The sequence below is a fragment of the Cnephaeus nilssonii genome (genome assembly GCF_951640355.1).
Source record: "Cnephaeus nilssonii genome assembly, chromosome: 22".
Taxonomy (NCBI): domain Eukaryota; kingdom Metazoa; phylum Chordata; class Mammalia; order Chiroptera; family Vespertilionidae; genus Cnephaeus; species Cnephaeus nilssonii.
The window spans coordinates 21587166-21607384 of record NC_137093.1 but is presented as its reverse complement, the minus strand read 5'-3'; the positions used below and the strand labels follow the sequence as shown (position 1 = coordinate 21607384).

General features: G+C 51.3%; 1 protein-coding gene across 1 annotated transcript; it reads right to left on the bottom strand.

Moving 5' to 3' along the window:
- Positions 1-1943: 1943 nt before the first annotated feature.
- GLB1L3 (galactosidase beta 1 like 3) lies at positions 1944-20011 on the bottom strand (the record flags this gene model as incomplete). The annotated part of the gene is made up of 20 exons (XM_079762538.1): positions 1944-2099; positions 2242-2358; positions 4172-4283; positions 4978-5065; positions 5738-5816; positions 6317-6388; positions 6992-7132; positions 8182-8288; positions 9442-9522; positions 10137-10274; positions 11340-11424; positions 12838-12902; positions 13625-13706; positions 13843-13935; positions 15768-15876; positions 16827-16922; positions 17564-17632; positions 18682-18894; positions 19337-19474; positions 19989-20011. The coding sequence occupies 20 exons, from the start codon at positions 20009-20011 to the stop codon at positions 2031-2033; spliced, it is 1977 nt and encodes a 658-aa protein (XP_079618664.1). The 3' UTR covers positions 1944-2030.
- Between the last annotated feature and the right edge of the window lie 208 nt (positions 20012-20219).

Sequence of the window (20219 nt, the reverse complement as noted above, 5' to 3'; positions counted from 1 at the left end):
GAGCACTCAGTATTGAGAAAAGAGGAGAAAAAGCAAATATGGGCTAGGCCAGTGGTGGGCAAACTCATTAGTCAACAGAGCCAAATATCAACAGTACAACGATTGAAATTTCTTTTGAGAGCCACATTTTTTAAACTTAAACTTCTTCTAACGCCACTTCTTCAAAATAGATTCGCCCAGGCCGTGGTATTTTGTGGAAGAGCCACACTCAAGGGGCCAAAGAGCCACATGTGGCTTGTGAGCCGCAGTTTGCCGACCACGGGGCTAGAAAGAGCAGCTAGTGAGGTAGGAAGAAACCCCAGAAAGGACTTTTAATGGGTACAGGGTTTCTTTTTGGAATGGCAAAAACATTCTGGATTGATTGATTGATTGATTTAAATATATTTTTATTGATTTCGGAGAGGAAGGGAGAGGGGGAGAGAGATAGAAACATCAATGATGAGAGAGAATCATTGATCGGCTGCCTTCTCCACGCCCCACACTAGGAATCGAGCCTGCAACCCGGACATGTGCCCTGACCGGGAAATCAAACTGTGACCTCCTGATTCCTAGGTCGATGCTCAACCACGGAGCCTAGCTGGCCGGGCGAACATTCTGGATTTAGATGGTGGTGATGGTTACACAACCTGTGACTACGCTATACTAAAAACCACCGAATTGTACATTTTAAAGGGTGAATTTTATAGTATAAATTATACCTTAATTTCAAAAACTCTTCTCAAGAGTAAAGCACTTCTATTTACCTTTTTCTATGTAGAGAAAAATAAGTTTGTTTTATATATTTTGAGGCTAAATTTTTAGGAACAGACAACTCTGGAATTATTACATTGTTCACATGAATCTTTTATCAGTATTAGTCACCTTCTATATCTAGTAACACCCTTTGTCATTCAGTACGTTTAGAAATGATGTAATTATTGCATCTGAAATATAATGCATTCTCACAATCTTCACGATGATTACCTCTGGTTTCCTCTATTTGTCTGTAGTTTATCCTTCGATTTCCTGGGTTTGAGTCTAGAGCCCTGGAGAATGAAGTGTGATGTAGGAATTGTGTAGGTACATGGCAGAATTCTCAACCAGTACACCAGCCGTTCAGATTCGTGGGAGGGAAGATATTCTTACTCCTCTGTCCTCATCCCAAACAGCGAGGTTCCCTCCTCCCTTGGGACCCCAGATTATTTGCGACATTTCTTGCAGCTCGTAGGCATTATCTCTAACAAGGTCATCACCTTTGGCTATAGGACATCGGTTTTAATTTAGGCCAAATGCTATGTTTTGATTATAAGAATGGGATTCGTTGTCAAAGGGGTCATTTGCAAAAATTGGTTGGCTTGTTCATGCACATGTGTCTCGTCTCACTAGTATCTGGGCACTACCAGCAAGAGCTGAGTCTGTACTCAGAGAGCGGAGGAGTAAGAAGACGGAGGGCTTAGGGCCAGGCTTCGCTGTCAGACAGGTCAGAACCAAACAACCAAATGTCTGTTCCTCCTCTGATTGGAAGTGATGCACCAGGTCACCTTGGAAACACACAGGCTGCCGGGAAATGCCAGGAGACACTCCCTTCTCCTACAACATGAGCGTGCGTTCACACACACACACACACACACACACACACACACACACGCACAAGTTCTCCAGTCAGCATAGGAAATACTCTGGCATGGAGAGAGCAGTAATTCTTACTCTTTCTGAGGCCAGAGACCCTTCACTTCCCCCCAACTGATTATGAAGAAGCAGAGATATATATAGCTTGTTTTTATTTTATTCCCATCTGCATAAAGGCACATTTAATTGGAGAATAACCTGCTAAGGACTAAGCTTTAACTATGTAAATCTAGTCACTGAATATTTGAAGGCTTTTTTAAGGCCTAAAAATAGGCAGCATATGACAATATATATAACAATTTCTTATTTGCTATTGCAGACAACAGTGTGTTTGGTATTCTAGACATAAATCTTCCTCCTGAAAACCTGCTTGTAGACAAACTCCAACAATCCACCAAAAAAAAAAAAAATGTTACAACACTTTAAGAAAGCTTGGGTTTATCTGTAGTTTGGATGGACGAACCACTCTTGCTTCTTTCAAACACAATGATCTAGGAAGAACAGAAGGGCTCACAGTGAGAGTTGGTAAGCCTGTCCAATACAGGATGAGAAAGATGCTGTGATGTGGACCCTGGGGATGAAGGCGGATCTGAAAATGTGTGAGGCATAAAGGCAGGGGTGAGGGCGCCTCACCTCATTGTCTTCCGGATGCAGCCAGGCACCAGGAAGGTAAAGCGTTTGCTGTGGTCCAATATTCCAGTACCGCCCAAGGTTACGGCCATTGATGAACACAAATCCATAACTCCAGTCCTGGAAGGGATGGAGGCTTGAGACAGGGGGACAGGTTCACACGGGCAACATACAATCTAAGGCGCTTGGGGAGTGAGAACAAGACTGAGAAGCTTCATGGCACTGACAGCGAGTTCACAATGGGATGTGTTCTAGAACAAGCATGTTAAACTCACGGCCCACAACGAATATTTTTTAGGTCCAGCCAATATAACAGTATGTAAGAAACGTTTTAATAAAAATTTCGTAACTTAATCTTTACAATATCCTGTTATACATAATTATTAATAACGAACGTTCGCTAATGACTGATGACTATAATCGTGTTGCATTCATTTCCCTTAGCCTTACACTCAGGTGCACCATTTCTCTCCACTAACACTAGCAGTGAATATTTTAGCAGCCGATGGCCACGTCATTAGTCTTGTACTAACTTGTTTGCTGTGCGCAACAGGAAATATTTCGCTTTTGGAGAACAAGAAAAATAGGTTTATTTGCATTACGCTTATTAATTTGTGCAGTTATTCAGTGTCTGGTAAGTTAATGTTCAAGAAAAAATATTTTTATTTAAATGTTCTATTATTTTATGTTAATGATTACTCGTTTATTTCAGCCCTTTGTATTCAGCATGTCTCTATCGAAATAAACCTACATTTCTATGAAAATTGAAGCTTTTGTTTTTTTGCAGTCCACATAAACTTAAACCTTATTTATCTGGCCCATGTTAGGCTTTGAGTGTGACATGCTTGTTCTAGAAGTTCTACCCTGCTGTACCTGGTCTAAGGATGACAGAGGAAAGCATGACCAACCTTTCGATGCTAATGTTACTCTTGTTCCTGCCCTCTGATATATAATGCTACAGATTCTTTTAAAAGCAGGTCTTCCAGAAACAAGTCCTAGGTTAACAGAGATGGACGCTTCTGCTGACAACAGCTATAAACGCGACGCCATGCTTTAATCTGGCTGCAATGCAATGAAGAATTACAGGACCAAAATCTGGGAGGAGAAGACTGAGGAACAAGAAGACGTGGAAACAGTTTTTCCACCAGAGGCAGGAAGAAGCGCTGGGAAGCTGAGCAGAACTTTCCTAGCCTCGCAAGCTTAGAGGAACAAAAAGTGGGTACCGGGGAACCTCATTAAATAATAGACAGTTTACATGCAATATTAGTCTGTATCAGTTTCATGGATACAGCATAGTGGTTAGACGATCATGTATTTTATAAAGTTTCCCCCATCCCAATATTTTAAGTACCCACCTGGCCCCATACATAGTTACTACAATATTACCGAATACATTCCCTAGGCTATAATTTACATCTCTGTGACTGTTCTGTAACTACCAATGTCTACTTCTTTTTTTTTTTTAAATATATATTTCTTTATTGATTTCAGAGAGGAAGGGAGAGGAAGAGAGAGATAGAAACATCAATGATGAGAGAGAATCATTGATTGGCTGCCTCCTGCACACCCCCTGCTGGGGATTGAGCCTACAACCGGGCCATGTGCCCTTGGCCGGAATCGAACCTGGGGCCCTTCAGTCTGCAGGCCGACGCTCTCTATCCACTGAGCCAAACCGGCCGGGGCCAATTTCTACTTCTTAACCCCTTCACCTTTTCCACCCAGTTCCCCACCCCCCCTCTCCATGGGCAATAGTTTGAACAACGATGATGAATTAGAAAGATTGAGCAATGCTGGATGCCTGGAACACTATGGCTTTGCTTCAAGGCTCTTTAAGAAAGAACAGGTGTAACAGAAGAAAAACAAACAAATGAAGAAAGTTTTAAAAAGAAAGAATAGGCGGTTGAGAGAGCAGAGAGAAGAGGGGCTCACTTACCAGCAGCCTCAGGAAGGTGTCCCTGGGAGAAGGGCCAGCCTGCAGGGTGCCCAGGTAGAAGGCGGGGCCCAGGGAGCTGTTGGAGACAGGCCTCCAGGCGGCAGAGCGGAGTCTGGAAAGGGGGCCACGCCTTGAGGGAGAGGAAAGCCCTTTCCCGGTTCTAGCCCCAATGGACCCAGGTTTCCCAGGCAGGGACTAGGGCTCTGTCTCCATGGGACACTCAGACTTGAAGCATTAAAATGAGAAACAGGAGGCTTGTTCTAGGACTCTAAAGCAGTGGTTCTCAACCTTCCTAATGCCGCGACCCTTTAATCCAGTTCCTCATGTTGTGGTGACCCCCAACCATAAAATTATTTTCGTTGCTACTTCATAACTGTAATTTTGCTACCGTTAATGAATCATAATGTGTTTTCCGATGGTCTTAGGCGACCCTGCTAGCGGTTCTCAACCTGTGGGTCACGACCTGGGGATGAAGGCAGACCCACAGGTTGAGAACCGCTGCTGTAGAGCCTAAGACCATCGGAAAACACAGATGTTTACATTATGATTCATTAACAGTAGTAAAATTACAGTTATGAAGTAGCAACGAAAATAATGTTCTGGTTGGGGGTCACCACAACATGAGGAACTGTATTAAAGGGTCGCGGCATTAGAAAGGTTGAGAAGCGCTGCTCTAAAGACTCTACCATCCTGAGTAAATCACTTCCGTTCTCGGAACCTTGGGCTCTTCGCCTGCCAAGTGAAGAGCTTGAAATCTCTGAGTGCCCTGATCCTTCCAGATCTCCCGGGAATAAGTGGGAACATACCTCTCAAAGAAGCTCGTTTTCATTTCCAGAGAATAGATAGTGAAACCCTCCAGGGGGGTGCTATTGATGGTCACGGGGCCGGTTACTCCTGCAGGGGGAGGGAGGAAGGAACACGGCTAGGCATTGATGCTCTCTCCCGGCGTCTGGGGCAAAGAAATGCAGGCAGCAGACATCTTGTGCCAGGCTTCAGCCAGGAGGGCACACACTTGTCTGACTCGCTGCGATGGAAGGTTAATTGTATGTTTTCATACACAAGGCCTCCCGAGGAAGTCCCCCGCTTAATAGCAGAGCTTTTGCCCGGCCGGCATGGCTCAGCGGTTGAGCATCAACCTATGAACCAGGAGGTCACGGTTGATTCCAGGTCAGGGCACATGCCCGGGTTGCAGGCTTGTTCCCCAGTAGGGGGCGTGCAGGGCGCAGCCGATCCATGATTCTCTCTCATCATTGATGTTTCTCTCTCTCTCTCCCTCTCTGAAATTAATAAAAACGTATTTTTTATAAAATCAGAGCTTTCCCTGTAATTCCCCAGATGAGCATGGATCCTGCTTCAGGACAAGCCAGCACTCACTTCCCTGCCCTGGAGAAACAAAGGAGGCAGGACAACAGAGAGGGAAGGAGTCCTCACCTTCGGTCCTGGACCCGAAGTCTCCCCCTGCCTACATGGCTCGTTCTTCCCTCCCAGCTCCAACTCAGCCCCCGTCTGAGGGTCCGAGTGACCACGAAGAGAACAGACAGCCTGTGTCTCAGGCCTAGAGCCCACCTTTCCGCTGGTCTTGAATTTTCCATGAGTAGTTGACTCGTCCTTGGTTCTCCACCAGGATCCTCAGAAGCTGGCATTCCTGTTGGGGACAGACCAGTTCACGGAATCCACACAGTCACGCAGGGGTTACTCTAGAACCCACCTTTCCTCTGAGTCCCCCATGGAAAGGCAAGCAAGTGGGAGACAGGATGGCCCCGAGGCCGGCCGTCCTCCCTCTCTCTAAGGACCCTGCGTGCTCCTGTCCCACACCCAGCCTCTCCTCTCTTCCGCTGGTCTGCCTTAGGGAGGCCAGAGAGACGCTGCTGTGCCTTTGATAGAGACCGGACCCGAGGCTGATGGTTGGCTTGGGGCTTAAAGGGGAAATTCCATTCACACTGAAGCTTGTTTACTGCAGCTCCTGGTGTATCCGGGCCTGGGAGAGGTGGTTATGCTCAGAGCTCTAGACAAACACTTCCTGCCGGGGCCCTAAGTGACCAGCGATGCCAAAGGGCAGTGGTAGAGACAGGCAGTCATCTCAGAACCAGGGAGTGGTTGCATTTGAGTCGGAGGTCTAGCGGCATCGACTCTTGAATTACCTACCCTGACTGTAGGGATGTTCAAGTCCTGACGACCATCATCCAGAGTCCCAATGTGTGTCTCATTCAAAAACACCTGCAGAAGAAGAGCTGGGGTCAGACTGGCGGGCCTACCTGAGGAGAGGGCTGAGAGAGGCTCCGGTTTAGGGAGGAGGTCATTGTAAGGAAGGCGCCAGCCTTGGTGCTCACACGTGGCTGGGAGCTGGCAGGGAGGCCCCAGTGGACTTGGTTGTGATAAAGCAGAAAGCCAGGCTCTTTGGTGTGAGCTTATGTTCTCAATGCCTCACACATAGTAGGTGCTTTACATTACTACCAAACAGCCCTAGCCGGTTTGGCTCAGTGGATAAAGCGTCGACCTGTGGACTGAAGGGTCCCAGGTTCCATTCCGGTCAAGGCCACTTAGCTGGGTCTCGGGGCTTGATTCCCAGTAGGGGGTGTGCAGGAGGCAGCCGATCAATGGTTCTCTCTCATCATTGATGTTTCTCTCTCTCTCTCTCTCTCTCTCTCTCTCTCTCTCTCTCTCCCCCCCTCTCTCTCTGAAATCAATAAAAATATTTTTAAATAAAAAGAATTAAATTACTACCACACAGTAAAGCTGACCAGCGACAACCACCCTTCCCAGTAGCAGAGATGGGCTACATGGGCTGCTTACCGCCACACACAGCCTGCTGGCCCCTACCTGTGCCGTGTCTCGAACTTTCGCACGGAGCCAGCCTCCGGCGCAGATGGATGTCTCATAAAGCACGAACCCATAGGACTGACCGTTCCCAGCATTGACGGGGAGACTCTCCATGTTGACTGGTGCGCTGGATATGACCGGCTGTGAGAGAGCCGTGGCGGACATGGGAGCCGCACTGAGAAGTCAGGATCCTTCCCCCTAAGACCCTGGTCTTTTTTTGTTGTGCCTCCTAATGCTCCCCAAAGTCCTTTGGATGAGAAAGGCTAAAACATCTCTGTGCTGATGCTTTGTATCTCCGCTGACTAGGAAACTCAGGGGGAGGGGGCGGGGGCATGGGACAGGGAGCAATGGCTGTCATCGTCAATTGATGAACAGAGTAGATAAGTAGTGTTCTACCATCACTGAAGTCGAGTAAAGAATTACGCACTAAATAAGCATGTATTCAGCCTCTACAATGTGTCAGGCACTTCTTTTTTTATCTAAAACGGTGATGAGAAGAGGTAAAATCAATCTGAATTCAAGGCTTGACATGTTTCAAACAGTTTCCAAACATTTCTTTAAAATAGGGCAGGTTGTCTCATTTTAAAGGGAGAGCAGGGACCTGTAGAACTTCCGAGGTTTGGCCTAGTGCCGTGGTCGGCAAACTGTGGCTCGCGAGACACATGCGGCTCTTTGGCCCCTTGAGTGTGGCTCTTCCACAAAATACCACGGCCTGGGCGAGTCTATTTTGAAGAAGTGGCGTTAGAAGAAGTTTAAGTTTAAAAAATTGGGCTCTGAAAAGAAATTTCAATCGTTGTACTGTTGATATTTGGCTCTGTGGACTAATGAGTTTGCCGACCACTGGCCTAGTGGATGGTGAAAAAGAATGGGAAACCCAGTTTCCCGGTTCCCAGCTCAGCAGCCTTTCCCACAGGGACCCCGTGGACCCACAAGAGCATTCACCAAATGGGTTCATCGGGGCTGGGAAATAGGGCCCTCTCATCCCCAGCCTCTCCCCGACCCCACTCATCCTTCCAGTCCAAGCAGCCCCTTCCCAGTCTACCAGGAAGGAGCGCGTGGTCTGACCCCATAGTTCTAAACTGGGACAAAATGCAGAGAATTCGCTTTCACCCTGTCCAGGAAAAAGCCTGGAAAGAATCTCTCTCCGTGGCCTAAGGCCTGCTCCCCCTAAGCGCCCAGGCAGTACTCACCCCGTTTAAGTGCTGTAGGGCATCCCACAGCGGCAAGTACAGGGATGGCCTCACAGCAGGATACACAGCCTTCGGAATGAGCTCAGGTAAGGGGGGCAGGGGAGAGGCTGCAATGAGAGTGGGCCATGGGGCGAGACGTGCCTGGACTAGCTACTGCCTTCTCCCGGCCTCCCCCTCCCTATACGTAAACTCTCATATCCCAACCAGTAAAGGGGTCCTCCCCTGGCGCATGGCTGCACTTCTCCAAGAGGGATGAAAAACTGTCAAGCCCTAACCGGTATGGCTCAGTGGGTAGAGCGTCGGCCTGCGGACTGAAGGGTCCCAGGTTCGATTCTGGTCAAGGGCATGTACCTTGGTTGCGGTCACATCCCCAGTGGGGAGTGTGCAGGAGGCAGCTGATCAATGTTTCTCTCTCATCAATGTTTCTAACTCTCTATCCCTCTCCCTTCCACTCTGTAAAAAAAAAAAAAAAAAAAAAATCAATAAAATAAAAAAACTGTCAAGAGTGAGGTTGCATCCCTAGCCGTTTGGCTCAGTGCATAGAGCGTTGGCCTGCAGACTGAAGGGTCCCGGGTTCGATTCCGGTCAAGGGCAAGTACCTCGGTTGCAGGCTCCTCTTATGCAGGAGGCAACCAATCGATGTGTCTTGCTCTCACATCGATATTTCTCTCTGTCTTTCCCTCTCTCTTCCATTCTCTCTAAAAATCAATGCAAAAATATCCTTGGGTGAGGGATTTAAAAAAGAAAGGAAGAATGAGGTTGCAGCCATTCTGTATGCATGGAGAGCTGACAGATACACACCCTGACGGGGTAGTGTTGGCTGTATAGACTGAAGGCCCGTAGGGGGCAAGACCTCTGCCTTATGCCTTTTGGCAAAGCCAGTGGTTACCTACTTGCTAGCACATAGTAGATGGTGAGTTAACTTTCCTTAGAGAAATAAAATTAAACAGAATAATTTTTTGCTATTGTCTGTAAGGGTATTATGTTATACATCATATTAAGAGCTTTACGAACAGTAATTTTCACAACCATTATCGAAGATGAGTGTCCTTGTGCTCACGTTTTAGGGAAGAAACAGAGGCTTAAAAACTCTCATGCCAGACCACACAGCTTTTACGTGGGAAGACCAGGATTTGAACTTGTGACCCTTGCTCTGAAACACTTGATTAAGCTTATGCCCACAGGGGAAATCCTTCCCTGCCCTCGCCCTTCCAATACACCAGGAGGGCCAGCCCTCGAGTAAACATGGTGGCTGAGTACCTAAGACGGATCCAAGGAGTTTCCGAAGCTTGAAATATTTTTGGGTGTAATCCCCGGCCTCTGTCAGCACAGCATCGTAGTCTGCAAGACACCAGGGCACTGTCACTGGCCAGGCAATCCTGCGAGGCAGACCCCGTTTCGGCGCTTCTGGCAGAGATGGGGCAGATCCACCAGAGGGAGACAGAAGGCACATGGCCCCCACCCCTGGCCCGGTCCATCCCAGGCTAGGCTGTGCCGGACCAATGCCAATCTAGCTAGGAGTGTTTCCCATCGCCCTTCCTGGGACTCTGAGGCTGCTGGGACACTGGGCTCATCCTCTGCTTCACTCTCCTCTTCCTTCCATCCCGATTGCCCAGCTGTGCTCATCAATGCCCTAGCAATCACCATTTGTTCTCTCTCTCTCTCTCTCTCTCTCTCTCTCTCTCTCTCTCTCTCTCTCTCTCTCTTTCTCAGGATGTTCAAGTCAAGGGGTCAATGGGTCAATGTACATGAACTTTAGGTCCTGGGCAGTCCCATCTACTGCAATGATAGCCTGTTGGGAGCATTATGAACATCACAGAAGAAAGATAAATAGATCAGAAAATCCTGAATGCTCAGCATGGATTATAGGTCGAGAACTCAGGGGTGCCAGAATATGTTTTCGGAGCCTCCAGCACCCCCACTGCTGGAGGGGGACCAAACCGGTGATCACTTGCCATAGCTGGTGACGACACTGCTGTGTTTCCCAAAATCCGTGGCCCCATTGATGAAACCGAAGTTGGTTCCACCGTGGAACATATACGTGTTGAAGGAGATCTCAGATTTGATAAATTCAGACACAGTGTTTACAACATCTGCAGAGGCGAAATATAAGGAAGTAGAGAAAATTAAAACCATGAATTTGAAAAGATAGATGCGCCTCCTATGTTCATTGCAGCATGTTTACCACAGCCAAGACATGGAACCTAAGAATGTTCATCTGTAGACAACTGAAGAAAGAATAGTACGTATATACCTGGAATATTCCTCGGCCATGAAAAACTATGAAATCTTACCACTTGCAACAACATGGATGGACCTAGAGGGTGTTATGAAATCAGTCAGACAGAGAAAGACAAATACCATGTGATTTCCCTTCCCTCAGAAGGGAAGTCACGGGGCTCGTGCTGAGAGCTGGACTGAATCCTGGCCCTTGGTTCCAGGATCTACCCTCTCAACCATCACTGCCGGCTTCTGCTAATGACCACCGCGCATGTGCCAACTCCCCAGCAATGGCCTGCGCACTTCCCAGAGATGATTAAGAATGTTGGCAAATGGCCCTAGCCGGTTTGGCTCAGTGGCTAGAGCGTTGGCCTACGGACTGAAGGGTCCCAGGTTCGATTCCGGTCAGGGGCACATACCCGGGTTGCGGGCTCGATCCCCAGTAGGGGGTGAGCAGGAGGTAGCCGATCAATGATTCTCCTTCATCATTGATGTTTCTCTCTCTCTCTCCCTCTCCCTTCCATCCTGAGATCAATAAAAATACATTTTTTTTTAAAAAGAATGTTGGTAAATGCATCCCCTTCTTCAGAGATGTCATACTCTCAGAGGCCCTCCGTCAACCCCTTGACGCCCCTCTGCGGGTCTGTCCCTCTCTTTCCTATCACTGCATCCTCTTTGTCTGCCTCAAGCACTTGTCAGGTAAGTGAGTGTTTTACTTCTTACGTATCTGTCAGCTCCACTAGAGCACAAGCTCCCTGGGGTAGGAACCAGGTCATTTTTTTTCACCAGGGCACCGCCAGGCCTAGCCACGTCCCCGTCCGGACCACGTGTTGAATGGACAGTCGTGGGTGAATGAGCGGATGGACTAGCAGAGCAGTGTGTGAATGACCCACGACCCGGGGCACCTCTGCTTGGTCCAAACGCTGAGAAACACTTACCGTCCGCATCTTTAACCATGTGTTTACCTCCCCACGTGTCGAACCAGCCGACCCAGTATTCCATAATCATAATGGGCTTGTCTCTCTAGAAGCAAACCAAATGAAACACCAAGTCAGACAAAAAGAAAAGTCAGAAACACTGAATACAACGGATGAGAGTTGGAGGAACTTGGGCTTCTCACTTTTTTCCAAGTCAGTCCGTGACACCTCTTGCTTCTCCGTTTCCCTAAACATCACGATCACCTTCTATAATTCCCAACCTTGTCCTACGCGAAGCTGGTCTGGACAGAACCAGCTTTGGAACCACAGAGACCTGACTGCAATCCCTCACGTGGACACTGAAGCTCCAAGGTCTCGTGCTGGTAAGGTCAGAGACTCAACTCAAGTCCAGGGCTGAGCCAAACGAGCAGCCACGGAATTATATTGTCTATTAAGGACATCATCCAGAGGAATCCGAGATGGCGCGTAAGAGGGAGTTCCACTCGCCCCCTCCCTGGGCCACATCAAAATCACAACTAAATTATAGAAAAATCAACCTGGAGAACCATCTGAAGACTGGCCGAATAGAAGTCTTATAACTAAGATCTGCAGAAGAAACCATGTTGAGACTGGTAGGAGGGGCAGAGATCCAAAAACGGGCTGGCCTTGCACTCACGTGTGGTGACTGAGAATCCGGAGGGATATCGCAGCTGCAGAGGTTCCCCCTGAGGAGGGAGGGGTCTCAACCCCACGCTGAGCTCCCCAGCCTGGAGCCCAGTGCCGGGGAGAGGAGCCCATAGAACATGGGCTGTGAAAACCAGCAGGGATTCCGTCTGCCCAGATGAGATGGGCGTCTGCTAGAAACCCAGGTGCTCTCTTAAAGGCCCAGCACACAAAATCTCATTCACGGGCACACACCCTGGGCTTCCGCAGAGGGACAGCAGCTCTGAGGGGACCTGACTCAGAAAGGGAGAAGACTGGGTTGTGTGGCTTTTGGGAGAGGGCTGGAGGGACAGCCGCCAATGTCCCCATTCTGAGTCCCTCTTCCAACACTGCATTCCCCTCCATAGAGCATTAGCCTGGTGAGCTACGCTAGTCCCACCCTGCCAAACTCCCATAAGCCTCTGGGATTTGCTGCCAGCAGCCAGCCTAGGCCTGCAGAGCAGTCTCCTCCATCAATAATGCACATGGCTCATTTCTGAGCTCTGTTCTCTCAGAGAAAAGAGAGCATCCTCTCCCTCTGATTGACCTCACGTAACCCCTGCCCCTTCCTCTGGTCATCTCCATTAGGTGCTCCATGAACAGAGGGGACAGAGGCAGAATGTCCTCCTTATTCCCCCTGATGAAACATAAACTCCCAAAACACTTTGGAACCTAGGTGAGGCCTCAGGGGAAAAGCTGTATAGTCTTTGTCAAGCCTCCTATCCTCATTGAACACCAGGCGTACAGGTTGGGGTGGAGGGGTGGGGATCATGGCAGGTGAAGGGGCTACGACTCTTCCTCTCTAAGACATCCTTACCTGCACTTTCTCAAGGTGCGTGAAAGCATTCTGCTGAAATGAGTTTATATTGATGGTGGCCAGCACTGTAGAAAGAAGGGAGAGATGCTGCATGAGGCCCTGGGACAACTGCTGCCAGGGGAGGGACAGAGGCCCATGCCTTGCACACGGAAGAACGTTGTGCTGAGTAGTGAGGTAATGAGATACTACTTGTATCCCATGTCGCAACGTGCAAAGGGCTGTCATTGGGCATTTGCAAGGACAATGTTACAGAAGAAGGGCAGTTAAAATTAACCATATTTTGTGCAGAGAAATGGAACAGGCCAAGGTCACACAAATTGATTAGACCCAGGAATTAGACCCTGGGGTAAGTGGAGGTGGGCAAAGGGAGAAAATGGGGATGGAAAGAGACTTTGCTTGGGGTGATGGGCGCACAATGCAGTGTGCAGATGATGTTTTGTTGAGTTGTACACTTGAAACCTGTGTGGTTTTGCGAACCAATGTCACCCCAATAAATTTAATCAATCAATCAATCAATAAAGGTGGAAAGGTGGGCTTCGGACAGAAGAGCTCCCTGGGAGCTGTTGTTGAAGGAAAACAGGATGGAGGAAAATGATGGCGTTGCTACGGGAACTCTTCGCTTTGACCTTGGGTTCTCATAGCGATACCACCTCTCCAGGGTCCACTTCAATGTGCGTGGCAAAGAGAGGCCTCAGAGATATTCGTGGTCCTTTCTGACGCTTGTTCAGAATTGCATCTGGCGGGTGAAGCGCTTCCGTGCTCCCTGAAAAGAAGCCGAAGTGCGTACCTCCTTTTATGCTGCCTTGGAGCACTTCTTTCTCCCCGTCCGAGGTCAAGAGCAGCTCCACAATCCCTCTGCTCAGCAGGGCCTGTTGAGAAAACTGGACAGAGTGAAGCCCCTCTTCTTTCCCCCGTGGGGAACCCGCAGAGCCTCCCAGGGCCCGCAGCCGGCGCCGAGGCAGACGAGGAAGGAAGCAGGAACCCACGGAGAACAGGGTTTCTCACCTTGTGAAGGTGCGGCATGTACGCTCTGTCCTTAGCAAACGAACCGTACTCGTTCTCCACCTGCACCGCGATGACCGGGCCTCCCTGGCGGTACTGAGGCGGCAGAACAAGGGGAAGTGAGGCTGCGGGCGGAAAACCTGGGGTCTTGGGGGGCTGGGAACCCTGACCCGGCTGCTGTGGGCCCTTGGCTCCAAGCTGTTTCCTGACCTGGAGGCACGCTCTCTCTTCTCCCGTCTGATGGTCAGTCACCTGCAGGCCCTTCGGCGGCACAAGGAGTCCCAGGGCCCTAGTCTTTGTCACCACACCCACAGTGTTCCTGCTCCTTCTCATACTAATTAGCTACTTCAATAGGAGAGCTCATACCTACACACTCACCTGCTAACACACCCACCCCATCCACTCGCCCTTCCTCTCTAAAATCAATAATAAGCCGAGACCGGTTAGGCTCAGTGGATAGAGCGTCGGCCTGCGGACTCAAGGGTCCCGGGTTCGATTCCGGTCAAGGGCATGTACCTTGGTTGAGGGCACGTCCCCACTGGGGGGTGTGCAGGAGGCAGCTGATCGATGTTTCTCTCTCATCGATGTTTCTAACTCTCTATCCCTCTCCCTTCCTCTCTAAAAAATCAATAAAATATATTTTTTTAAAAAAATAAAAATAATAATAAAATCAATAATAAATATATATTTTTAAAAAGAATGGCAAGTTTTAAATATACATATTCAAGTTTCAAAAGGAAAATGTCCAGTGAGAATTATACATTTTCGTATAAAAAAGTATACAGTGGATAGCCTGCAGACTGAAGGGTCCTGGGTTTGATTCCAGTCTAGGGCACAGGCCTGGGTTGCCGGAGGCAGCCAATCAATGATTCTCTCTCATCATTGATGTTTCTATCTCTCTCTCTCTCTCCCTCTCCCTTCCTCTCTGAAATCAATAAAAATCTTTTTTTTAAAAGAACGCATGCACACATACACATGTGTAAGTGTGTGCATAAATAATTTGCCTCCATTTGTGTAGGAAATCTATGGGAAGACACACAAAAGTCTGGTGCAATTGGTTGTCTGTCTCCTGAAAAGGTAACAATCGCTCTGGGAAAGGAGAGGAGGGGAGACTTTTATGTACCATAATCTCCTTTGTACACTTTGAGCCTTTTCGCCATGCATGTGTAGTGACTGTTTAAAACAGCCAAGATTGCCCTGACTGGTTTGGCTCAGTGGATAGAGCGTCGGCCTGCGGACTGAAGGGTCCCAGGTTCGATTCCGGTCAAGGGCATGTACCTTGGTTGTGGGCACATCCCCAGTAGGGGGTTTGCAGGAAGCAGCTGATTGATATTTCTCTCTCATCGATGTTTCTAACTCTCTCTAAAAAAAAAATCAATAGCCGAAACCGGTTTGGCTCAGTGGATAGAACGTCGGCCTGCGGACTCAAGGGTCCCGGGTTCGATTCCGGTCAGGGGCATGTACCTTGGTTGCGGGCACATCCCCAGTAGGGGGTGTGCAAGAGGCAGCTGATCGATGTTTCTCTCTATCCCTCTCTCTTCCTCTCTGTAAAAAATCAATAAAATATATATATTTTTAAAAATCAATAAAATATATATTTTTAAAAATAAAACAGCCAAGATCACTTAGGAGTAGAAATAAGCAGTAGAACGAGCAGGGAGCCTAGAGAACATCAAGTACATTCCAAGCCGCCATCATACACCCACGCTCTCTGCTCTGTCGGTCCTGGCCGGTGTGATGCGTGTGCTCTCAGAAGCCCTGGGGCGAAGGCTGAACTTAAGATGAGGGTCTAGAGTGCAAGACCGACCGCAAAGGGTGTCAGCTTCTGCTCCCAGAGCCTGGGCCCGGCCTGCTCTATGGCTACGTAGGACCAGCTGTTTTCCTGAAGCGAATGTCAGAAAGAAGGAAATGTCAGAAGGCGGTTCTACCTGGAGAGGAAGCACTCTGGCGATCAGATGATCAAAATATCGATCAACCGCTTGGACAAAGCCCTTGTCGGTTGTCCTCAGTCTCAGCTTCGGGTCCTGCAGTAACCAGCTGGGGGCGAAAGGAGACAAAGCTCAGCGCTTGAGACGGGAAGGCAGGAGGCGGGGAGGGTCCAGGCCGGGCCCTGCAGGTCAGCCAGCTCCTTCCAGAGCGCCCTCCAGCCCAGCCCAGCTTTACGTCTTCTGATCTCCTGCAGCCCTCGAGGGACCTGGAAGATGCTCTCTGGACCATCCTACTGGGCTGTCCGACTGATAAGTGTCGGGGTGACAGTTCCCAGCTTAGGAGGTGCGGCAGCTCCGTCTAGGCCCACGGCAGGGAGGGGTGGGGCGGGGCCTCCGGCTGAGCAGCGGCAAGGCATCGGTGCTTTGCTAAAATATCCCTTCCTTCACCGTCAGGCCTCTGCCGCTCCTGAGCTGGATGGGAGAACACGCTCATCCCGGAGGAAAGAGAGCCTGACTGAGCAGCGGGAGGAGAGTGCCCGCCTGGAGCTGAGCCGCGGGCTGCACACACCTGGCAGCGTGGCGTGAACAGGAGCGTGCGCCTGAGTGTTCACCCTGCACTCAGCTGTCTGCACGTAAGGCCGGCAGCACAGAGGAGAGAAGGCAAAGGAAAATGAGGGGGAGCGGAGGATAGCTGAGGTCCCTCAGCTCAGTGGAGAACATGGTCTTCCATTAACAAAATAAGAGAAAAGGGGGGGGGGGCGCGAAGAGGGGGTCCGCAGAGCAAGTCCAGAGGTTGTCAGAACCCCCTTCCACCCCAGGACAGAGACCAGAGACGGGACAGGAAGGAAGAGATGCGACCACCCCGATGCTGCCTCTCCCCGCCCAGGCGCCCACAGCACCAGGACCCGCATCGGTGACCAGGACAAGGATTACAGCGGCGCCCGTAACTCACCGGGCCACCGCAGGCCTTCCCCGAGAACACGGGCTCCGTGCTGTCAGATTCCAGCTCCACTTTTAGTAAAACAAACCATCACAGCCCTCCACCCACAGCCCGCTCACCTGGGCAGGCCGCCGAGGTCGATCTCGCTGCAGATGTAGGGGCCTGGACGCAGGATCACCCACAGCCCAACCTCCGCGGCCAGCTGGACAAAGGCCCTGGGAAGGTCAATGGCGGCCACTCTGAGGACCCTCCGAGGACAGGGGGTGGGGACGAGCCAGCACACACCGCAGGCGGCAGGCTGCCCGGACCCTCTGCTGGCCTGCCCTCCTCTCCACCAGAGACAGGGAGAGTGAAGGGGAGGCCGAGCCCCACCCCTGCAGAGCAGGTCCTCCTGCACCTGTGTCCAGGCCTGAGGCCCTGCAGCTGGGTTCTCACCAGCTCCCAGCCCAGGACCATCTGCACAGCCCACGGGTCATGAGGAGGGGGGGGCGTGTCAGACAGGGGACGGGGTCCTCACCGTGAACCTGACCCGACCACCTTGCTGCCTCCAGGGGCAGCCCCCTCCCAGCATGGGTGGCGGGACCCCACTGCAGAGCAGGGCTGACAGGGGACCAGGCTCCTCTGGGCCTCAGTGAGGAGGGCTGGGCTCAGGGGAGGCCAGGGCTCCTGGGAGTAGCAGGCTCCCAGCTGGAGAGCACCTGGTCCCGGTGCAGAGCTGGCACCGGGTCCTGAGAACAGGCTCCCCAAGCAGAGCTGAGATGCCACCATGGTCCCTAATCAACCCCGCCAGCCCCCTCCTGCCCCCAGGCCCAGGCCCAGGCCCAGGCCAGGCCACAGAAGCAGCGACAGCACGTACTCCAGATCCAGGTTCCCGGAGAAGTCAAATGTGCCTCTCTGTGGCTCGTGGAGGTTCCAGGGGACATAGCTGTGGTAGGAGAGAGGGAAGTACAATAAGCATCTTCTTATTTCTTTCCTATCAAGTCCTAGGTCAGCCCCAAACCCATGCCCAAACCTAGGGTACTATGTTGGAGCAAGCTGAAGTTTCCCTTGGCAGATACACCTGTATTACATGAACAATAATGATTTTCAATGGTTCCTTTCTCTGCCACCTGGTTGTGATCTAAGCTGTCAATAATCCTGATTCTAGATTCCTCGGATGGATGCATTAATTATCCCTGGAGGAGGTGCCCGCCCCGAGCAGACCGACCCTCTGGCCTCGGCTTCTCTCCCCCTTCCCCCCCCCCCGCCCCCCCGCCCAGGGAATCCACTGTCCATCTCCCAGGGCATGCACTCAGGAGGATGAAGCGATTTTGCGAAAATGCTTAGAAAATGGCCAGCCATCGGCAAACCCTAAGGACACATTACCGTTGGTCACTAGACCATCATCGTGTCCAATGGCATGCTAAATGTGTGCTGTTACATTTACAGTTCATCCTGTCGCAGTTCTGTTTAAAGACTCAACTGGCCTTACATGTCTTGTTGCCACCATCATGGAAGTACACGTATGTGCCATCCTTGTGAGGGGCATGTTTCATAGAAATAAGATAAAGGTTTTATCCCACGGAATCGTCAGCACGAGCCTAGGAGGCGACGGTTACTCTGCCGTTAGCAGAGGCGACCGCAGGGCCTGCGATGGGATGGCTGGCGGCGGGGCTGGGACTGGGACGAGGCTGTCTGATCACTAAGCCGCAGGCTCACTCCCTTTCCTCCATTCACCTGTCCTTCAGTGGACCTAGTGGTGTTACACGCTCATCTCGATACGCTCCTTCCTCCACATGTGCGTGTCCGTGTGCACCCATGAGAGCTGTGAGTCTGAGAGGTGGGTGGCCCTTCATCATAAAGGGCTCACGCTGGACCGGGCTCATCGGAAGGTCGATGCTCAGGCCGGGCTCCCACCCAGCTCGGAGCCACAGACAGACACTCTCTCCCCGTGGGCAGTGGGCAGCGAGGACCCGGAGGGCGGGCGGCACTCACGTGGTGACAGTGTTGAAGCCGCAGGCCTGCAGTTTCAGGAGGCGGTCCCGCCAGTACCCCCTGGGCACCCGGAAGTAGTGGATGGAGCCCCCGAAGATCAGGAACTTGTGCCCCTCCAGTGTGAAGTGCGGTTTGCTCTCAGGTGTGCTTTGCGTCTGAAGTCCCACCGCGCGGTCCTTCAGCTCCAGAGGGGTCAGGTGTGACCAATTAAACCTGCTGGGGGAGAGAGAGAGAGATGGAGAGAGAGAGAGATGAAGAGAGAGAGGAGATGAGAGAGAGATGGAGAGAGAGAGAGATGAGAAAGAGAGGAGATGAAGAGAGACAGAGGGAGATGAAGAGAGAGAGGGAGAGAGAGAGGAGATGAAGAGAGAGAGAGATGAAGAGAGAGGAGATGAAGAGAGACAGAGGAAGATGAAGAGAGACAGAGGGAGATAGAGAGAGAGAGAGAGAGAGAGAGAGAGAGAGAGAGAGATGAAGAGAGAGAGGAGATGGAGAAAGAGAGATGAAGAGAGAGAGAGAGACAACCAAAGCCCAGCGGAAGACATTCTTTCTAGCAGGACACACCAGCTCTGTCTAAGCTTCTGATACTCTTATCTCCAGAAAAGGAGATCCCCGCGCCCCCCCTCCATCCCGTCCCCGCTCCTCCCAGGCAGACCTGCTCTGGTGTGGCTGCGGCCCAGCTTCCCCCACAGGAAGGTTCTTTTTCTCTTTATATTTTGCCCGAGGAGCAAAGCCTGATGAGATCAATGGCAGGAAAAAGACGCTCAGGATTCTTCTCCAGGAGAGACGTGGGCTGGAAAGAGGAGAAACAACACTGAGGGGTCGGCACTGGCCTCATCCGAATCTACGGCCCAGAACTCGGCCCTCGAGGGGCCCTCCGGGCAGGCGAGGGGCCCGGGCACCCACCAGGAGGCTGGGCACACGCAGGGCTCCCGGCCAGCCCAGCCCCCTCCCCCCGCCCCTTTCTTCCCTCCGCAACCCCTTCCAGTTGGGGAGAGACCTTCAGTCCTAGGAGCCTCCTCAGGAGCCAGGCAGCGCTGGGCACTGGGGCAGGGCCCTGGGGAGGCGGGGAGGGCTCAGGATTCAGTGACCGGTGGAGGCCACCAGGCTCAGGAAGGACAGGGTGTCCTGCCACGGGGGCAGGGGACAGACGCTCCGAGGCACGGGCATCACTAAGGTGCCGGTGGAAGAAAGCTGGAGGGCAAGAGCTTGTAAGGGGGGGCTGATGCGTCTCTGGCAGATCTAAGGGTCCAGCAGGGCGGCCCGACCGAAGCGGCCCTGGCCCCAGGTAGGGCGCGATGAGTCACCTGAGGCGCCTCCGGGAACTCATAGCCGGGGCCCAGGGCGCCGAGGTTCCAAGCTGCTCCTGCCGCCTCCCCGCAGGGGGACCGGGTTCAGGTGCGCTGTGCGCTGGGCGGGCGCTGGGAGCTGCGAGCTACTGCAGTCCAATCCATCAGGGGAGTCCGGGCGCTGCTGGGCAGGGAAGTGAGGCGGGAGGGTCCCTCCTTAAACGGGGTGTCACCAACCAACCGACCGAC